At 37.9% G+C, this 7878-nt stretch overlaps 1 protein-coding gene and 1 long non-coding RNA gene across 2 annotated transcripts; both read right to left on the minus strand.

Annotated features, from left to right (window-relative positions):
* Positions 1–1128: 1128 nt before the first annotated feature.
* Positions 1129–2983, minus strand: LOC120009143 (L10-interacting MYB domain-containing protein-like). Its single transcript, XM_038859602.1, has 2 exons — positions 2127–2983; positions 1129–2028 (listed from the first exon to the last, which is right to left on the minus strand). Exons 1-2 carry the CDS (start codon positions 2370–2372, stop codon positions 1702–1704), a joined length of 573 nt encoding a protein of 190 aa, XP_038715530.1. The 5' UTR covers positions 2373–2983; the 3' UTR covers positions 1129–1701.
* An 872-nt stretch (positions 2984–3855) lies between these two features.
* Positions 3856–7092, minus strand: LOC120009464. The gene is made up of 2 exons (XR_005470696.1): positions 6871–7092; positions 3856–4402 (listed from the first exon to the last, which is right to left on the minus strand). It is a non-coding gene; the product is annotated as an uncharacterized LOC120009464 (long non-coding RNA).
* Between the last annotated feature and the right edge of the window lie 786 nt (positions 7093–7878).

Here is a 7878-nt window from a genome sequence, read left to right on the forward strand (position 1 = left end):
AATTACGCTTTGGAGAGGCGAGTGTGTGTGATTGAACACCTCACGAGGACCTGTTGCTCGGCAACCATTATCGAATTGAGATAAATGATACCTCTCACCTTTATAGGGTGTAAGAAAACCGGTCCTATTAGGATACCCCGCATCAACTAGATAATACTTTCCTGTTGCAAATAAAAATAAAAATAAATTTTTTATTCAATAAATTATGTATTAAAAACAATAATAACTCGATAAAGTAATATTAACCTTGAGGTGGCATTGGAAAATGTAATTCCGGTCTCGAAATTGCACCCTAGAAGACACGTGCATCATGTGCTGATCCCTCCCAGCCAGCCGACAAAAAAATGTAAAACATATCAAAGTCACACGTTGCCATCACATTCTGTGTCGTTGTGCCTTTCCTCCCAATGAATCGACCTCTGTCAGACTTAGGAATCACAGCTGGAATATGTGTTCCATCGATCGCACGAACACAATTTTTAAAAGGGACATATTTCCGGTCACCCCTAATCTTAACTGGGACTTCTTCGAACTTGTTCTCCCTCGATTTAATGATGTCCAATGACAACAAGTACACACTATGTAATACCTCATAAAACATCCTGCTAACTGTTTCTCCAGAATGCTGAAAACATTCCTGCACCAATCTATTACCAGCACAATGCCCCAGTATGAAGAGGAACATACCAACCATTTCCGGTATTTGTATGTAGTTAGTTGTTCGTAACATGTACTTGTCCCTCAGTTGACAACATAGATCTCGAAAAATTTCTTTCTACATCCTAAAGGTCTGGTAGCATATATCTGGGTGTCCACATAAGATTTCGGATACCCATTTAGCACCTTGTAAAGTAGATGTCCTGCATGGTAGCTTATCAAAATAGGCTGCACGTCTTCTTTGAGTATAAATTGCAACTGCAGTTATAAACACTAGGAGTATAAAGTCGTCATCCCTTTTACGATTCATTTCCCATTCATCGTCATACTCATCAGCACCCGTATCATCATACTCATCATCATCCATATGGCTAGCTCGTTGCCTGAAGTAAAAGGAAATACATGAGTTTTGCTCAAAATATTATAAATAACACCTGGTATAAAATAAGAGTATTTCTCCTTCACATATTAATTATAAACATATCATCCATTTAAAATAAGTACAATCCATAACATGCTTCCTGTCAAGTTAATACTATCATTAACATAATACTTAATAACATGCTACATGTCAAGTTAATAATAGCATTAACATATACTTAATAACATGCTACATGTCTAGTTAATAATGCGGCCGAAGTCATCACACACCACCCATATTCATGCTCTCCAAATATTTCTTCTCCAGATATGGCAGTCTCAAATCAGGGTCCAGTCTACAAAACATGTCTGCTTTGGCACGACTATCAGCAAACAAGTCAGCTGCAAACAGAATTAGATTATTAGAAATTTCATGCTCCCTCCTCATCTGACTAAGAATATCCATGGCCATAGTGATGTTGTTGACATTGCTGACCCTAGGTGCTGCCACTGAGTTACTAACAGACACATGGGACTCCACAACATTTACCAATCTCGCTATTATCTCATGTTCATCAGCTCTAGTGACCGATCACTTCTTACTTGAGTTCTTGGTAACTGATCCGTCGAATGATCTCTTTCCTAATGATCTCTTTCCTAATGATCCGGATGTGTGCAATGGTGTCACCATAACACCTTTAGTAGGTGAACTAGCACAAGATCATCTTCAGTTGCTCTTACTGGTGATTCACCAAGGTTTACTTCATTAGGTGGATCACTGCATGTGTTGGGTGGCTCTAGCACATATCCTTCTCCGAACCAAGTCTCCAAGTCATTTTGAGATTGGGTATTTTGATTACCCTCAGTAGCAGAGTATTTTGGTGGTGGGATGTATCCACTTGAAGGTGCTAATGTTGATGAACCAGTAGCATATGTACCAGTAAAACAGAATTCGAGGTCTGCCTTATGCTTGAACCCATGTTTACGGAACTTGGCATATTCTTTGTTCTCCTGCAAAGTATAGAAAAGGTTCAGTTTATAAAAAATGCATGGATTTTGTAATAACAACTGCATCATACAAATGTACTTATAAAAATGAATACATATACCTTAATTTTCTCCTCCCACCATTCATCACTGGCAGTTACTGTTTGCGTTAAAGCATTCCATCTGATACCCGTATCCTTTGCAGTCATCTTCACCCATAAGGTCCAATCCTTTCTGAGCAAATCCCATTTGTTTTTTAAAGATTGTTTTGGGTATTTAAGACCTGTTTTTGCATTGAATTGGACCACAAGTTCTTCCCATTCTAGTTTTGGGATACGAGTGCCAGGGACTCGCTTAGCAGATTTCATAAAAGCAACACATATCTCCACCAAGACACGAGTATTATCGTCATCCCATTTAATTCACTCATTTAGGCTACCCTCATATGACGCTATTTTATCTTTCCCTTTCCGTGACATGTCTAAACATGGTGTACATGTAAAAGACAAACAAGAGATAAATATAAACCATAAAAATGAGTTGTTCTTGGGTTAATAACTTGACAGGATCAGTATTGTAAACCAGATAATCAATGGGATAAACAACATTATCTCAACAATGCATATCAGAAATACAATTAAAATAAGAACAAAAATGAACAATGCATATCATAAAATTTTTACATTAAGAGCAAAAATGACATATATGCAGAATTAGTTATAAAACATAAGTATAAAACAAATACATAAAACAGTTATTGATGGAACACTAACAATAGATATGATGGATAACAGTTGCAGAAATGGCCACTAATAGTTGCACAAAATCCAAGAGAATAAATGGCCATAAACTAGTTAATAGAGCTCCCAGGCAATGATCTAAAAAGCAAAACCCATCTCAGCATAATAACTACAGACGATCAATAGACATGAAAACCAATGAATAAATCCAATTTTGATATCAGAGGCTTCAAGATTCACACAAAATAAGGAAAAAAAAATGGTCAAAAAAATGCAGCAGTAAGGAAAACAACTTTAGAGTCAATATTGATCCAATAGAACGCTAAAGGATGAGAGAGAGCGAGAGAGAGAAGAAGCAGTAGATTGTTCTGTATTTTATACTGACCCGAGTAGAGACGGAGACAGAAGTATATCTCACTTTGATTGATATTTTTGGGTGTCTTGTTTTAGACAAGATCAGCAAAAGAGAAATCGAAGAAAATCGAAGCAAATCGAAGCAAAGGGGAAAAAACATCCCAAACCCAAATCGAATAAGCAATACCCAAATCGAACAACCAATACCCAAATCGAACAACCAATACCTCTCAACTGTGCTGGTGGGTGATGAGAGAGAGAGAAACCGAGCTTTCTCAATCTGTTGAACGCGTGAAGAGAGAGAGAAAAACTGAGCCAAACAGCTTTATCAAGAACAAGTAAACCGCTTGACAAAAGCTCGGTTTTAGAGAATAATTTTTTGAGCGGTATCATTGGCGTTTTGAGGGCGATATTGCTAGCTTAAATGACGCGTTTGGTAGGGATGATACCGCTAGCGGTCTCGCTAGCTCTTAAGCTGGGCTAAACGCCCTCCCAAACAGGCACAAAAAGAGGATACTTCTAATCAACACCCGTCTCTTTCAAGCACGAGTTAGGAAATCAAAAGCGCATTAAGATCAGTGGAGAACCAATAAAACACTACATAAATTATGGATCCATGTCTGGCATCCATTCAATTTATGGTATTCATGACACGATCACTACCATATACTTCCTTTCAGACAAAACAATGATAAATAAATCAATCAAACATTGGACAGATGTTTAATAGCATTAAGAATAGTCATGAACACATAACAATGAATAATTTTCAGGAATTTATAGAAACGTTGACTTCAATCGAGAAAAGCTAGGCTACATCATAGCCCTAGCAAAAGAGTTTAGTTACAATTCATTCTTTGAGTAATCCAATCAATTCTAGGAAAAGATAACATAAATAGAGAGATGAATGAAAACCCCTTGAATTGATGAAACTCCGGTTGATAGCACGCCTCCAATCTCACTTCCTTACAAAGCCTTGGAGAAGAGTTGCTCCGTTGCTTGGAAACCACGGAAAAATTGTTATTTTTTTTCTTACCCTAAAGGCATAGCCTCCCTTTTATACTAAACCTAGGAGTCAAAAGAAACTTACTTTTAGTCAAACTCGGAAGACTGCCCGTCAAGTACCGCTTGAGCGGTTATAGTCGCACGATCTAGAAATATAGTAGCCTCTGGTCGAGCAGCTCAATTCTCTTCCGCTTGATCCTTCAAGAGCGCTCGAGTGGCCTTACACAATAGCAACTCCACTTTGCACCTTCCTAGCTCGCGATTCCATCCAGATCTCTCCATATTGTTGTGCAGCTCACCTACAATAAAAAACACAGACCATTCATTGTACTACCAACCTCATTTCACTAAATTTATTGAGAACAAATAGAAAATTACTCACAAAAGTGTGTACAATATATGCACATCAAATACCCCCACACTTATCTGTTGCTCGTCCTTGAGTAAATCAAGAGAGAATCAAACACAAAAAAGGTAGGTCCTTATATTCCTTCGTTTATCTCAGAAATTCATACAACTATAATCACATCCAAAAACAATCTACTCAATCCTTAACTCAGAGAATTCAATAAAAATTGAATCAAGAACTATCATGTCTATCTCAAAATTTCAAAAGTAATCATTCATCACATAACGTTTAGCTTCAACTTCAAGCCTCACAAGTAATTCACTCATAATAAAATGCACACTGAAGTAGGCTAAAAATACTCTCTCAAGCGTATGTGGGCGGAATGATGTAGGGAAGATAGCAAAATCCCAAATACAATTAATGAAAACCGCTATGAAAGAAACGAAAAAAATAGATCTCGTCAAAGGACACCACTTACCAAGAATTGTGAATCATATCTCAAATCACTCTTCAAATTCAAACCAAATCATTCTCAAGATCAAGTAGGACTTTTTAGGCTTGTAAAGTAAGGCGAAGGGTATAGTGTAGGTGAAACAAAAATAAGGGAACATAAAATTCAAGAGAACCATCTAAGTAGTTTCAGATAGCAATCCAGACCGTTCTCCAGATATTTAATTCCCAACCAATTTTACATGGCATCGACACTGTTCAACTCCTAGAAGCTCATCACCAAATATTACACCATGTGAGCACAAAACTTTTTTTTTTCCCCTTTTCTTCTACACATGCTCTTAATTCTTTCTTCATTGATTCATTGTTTTTTTTTTCTTTTTTTCTTTTGCTTCTTTCGGCAAATTTTTTTTTCTTTTTTCTTCTCCCATTTTTTCCTTTCTCTCACTTCTTTGCACCATCCCACACTAACCTCCCTTCTGTCATAACCAAAACACAACTCCAATAGACTTATCAAAACACAACAAACAACCAACTCCCTTTTAATTCCACAAACCCCCAATGGTTCTCAAAAAGATAACAAACATTAAGTTATCATTGGGTAAAAAGAATCCTTATATCAAATAGGATAAGGTTGATGGGTTATGAACAAAAAGGTGAGTGTCGAGGCTCAAAAAGGGTACTAGCGATAGGAACATGTAACGGTAGGCTAGAAGGATAAACAGACGAATCAAAGAAGGCCTTACTTTCATCTCTCAAGATCAACATGACCATCATAAGAAAAGCTTATCAAGACATAAATTCACAAAGATGTATTCTTGGTAAAATGATCAAAACAAGGAATATGAGATATATTTCAAGAAAATTGAAACACAAAAAGAAAAAAATCATGGAGTACAAACAGAATCCCTCAAAATAAATCGATTGGCTCAAAATCTCACCGGGTATAAGTCTCCACAATTTGTATGTGATGAATGACACCATGCAATTTTTCGACTTCACATGCAAGTTAACGATTCATGAATTATTTACTCTCCAAATCAAAAATTCATGCAAATCATCTTTAGAGCAATCAAGTAGCTCAAATTAATCTCATCATTGTGAAGGAGTTGGAGAACTAAAAACACCGCGAAATACACATTTTTTTTTAAGTATTAACATAACACACTATGACACTACCACATACAACTATAAGAAATCCGGATACATGTCCAACGAAATAAAATAGCAATCCAAAAATACACCCCCCCCCCCCGGCATTTAAACAACACAGTGTCCCCAATGCGTAAAAGATAAAGCAAAGAAAAGCACATAAGTGGGAACAACACAACCTGAGAGTAATCACGAGGAAGGTAGAACATGAGGTGGCGGACACCCCAAAAAAATCTTCAAATCCACTCATGACATAAGCACGCAAGCTCGGTAAGGAACATTTGATATAAAGCACCAGCAAGAAAATAGATTTACAATCAACAAAGTCTCACATTGAACGGCACACCAACATATATGGACACCATCCCGCACACTCCGCTATGCAATATGCAAAATATTTCAAAGCCAAGGTAGGCCTTTGGGTAGCCAAAAACAAAGGCATAGGTACCACATTTCACACGAAAGAGGACTTAGTAAGAATGAATCTCCAAATTAGAGAGTGAGTGCATAAATTGTGAGAACATCCCTTATAAAAAATGAAGACTAGTTCGGTGTGACATTCTATCAAACATGTTGTGCTCAATTAAAATTCGCAACAGAAAGCAAACAAATTAGAAGCATCACCACTCGGCGAAAACAAGAGAAGAGAAAGATGTGCGAAACTAGTATAGAAACAGCAACACATTTGCACAATCAGTACTCAAATCCTATGAATTCATATGCCATAAGTTAAATCTAATGCCCAATTGATACACAGAACAGTGCCATACCAGAGAGATTGTAGCATGAGAAAGCAATGGCAAGAAGACACGATACCTGGTCCGTGGGAACAGTGGCTGTGCAGGACAATAGCGGCAAGGAGGAGACGGTGGTGTCGTGCGTGAAGGAGAGGAGAACAGGGTGGCCTGTGGTGTGTGTACGAATGAAGGAAATTGGCCAAGCGTGGGAACTTTAGAGGACGAGGCCCATGAGAGGCCCATATGGTAGAGTAATGTCACCCACTTACCCGGAGTAGCCGCTCGATCGGCAGAAACCGGAGCTGCTATTCCAGAAGGCTGATAATTAACCGCTCGATCGCTATGTACCACTCGAGCGGACAAAGTCACCAGGCTTTTGTTTTTTTTTTTAAAGTGAAAAGAAAATAACATAGCTGCCTACACCATCAGATAAGTGATCAAATTTTGATTCAATATTTCTATGAAGGATTGCTGCCCATGGAAAGAAGTATGATAGATGCAGCTAGTGGAGGAGCATTGGTTGACAAAACACCAGCTGCTGCGAAACAATTAATTTCCAACATGACTGCAAATTCTCAACAATTCAGGATGAGAATAGATCACACACCAAAGAAAGTGAATGAGGTAAGTACTTCTAATCTTGAGAAACAAATTTCTGATCTAACTTCTTTGGTGAGACAAATGGCTGTAGGAAACATATAGGTTGGTCTATGGCAAACCATGCCATCTGCCTGTTGAGTTGGAACACAAGGCATATTGGGCAGTGAAGATCTGCATTATGGAGATGGATAAAGCTGGACAAGAGAGGAAGTTGCAATTGCAAGAGCTGGAGGGAATCCGGTTGGAATCCTATGAGAACTCACGAATTTATGAGGACAAGACCAAGGCATTGCATGATAGGATGATTACAAGGAAGCAATTTGTTGTGGGACAAAAAGTGCTTCTTTACAATTCGCGTCTTAAATTAATGCCTGGTAAGTTACGTTCTCGTTGGATTGGACCTTTTGAAGTTACTAAGGTGTTTCCTCATGGTGCAGTTGAAATAAAAAGCTTATCCACCAACAAAGTTTTCAATGTCAATGGACAT

The sequence above is a fragment of the Tripterygium wilfordii genome, chromosome 11 (assembly GCF_013401445.1).
Source record: "Tripterygium wilfordii isolate XIE 37 chromosome 11, ASM1340144v1, whole genome shotgun sequence".
Taxonomy (NCBI): Eukaryota; Viridiplantae; Streptophyta; class Magnoliopsida; order Celastrales; family Celastraceae; genus Tripterygium; species Tripterygium wilfordii.

Excerpts from the sequence above, each read along its gene's own strand:
- LOC120009143 (XM_038859602.1), bottom strand. The coding sequence starts at position 2,372 with ATGAAATCTGCTAAGCGAGTCCCTGGCACTCGTATCCCAAAACTAGAA. Across the intron at positions 2,029-2,126 it reads GGTGGGAGGAGAAAATTAAG|GAGAACAAAGAATATGCCAA; the intron begins GTATATGTATTC and ends TATACTTTGCAG.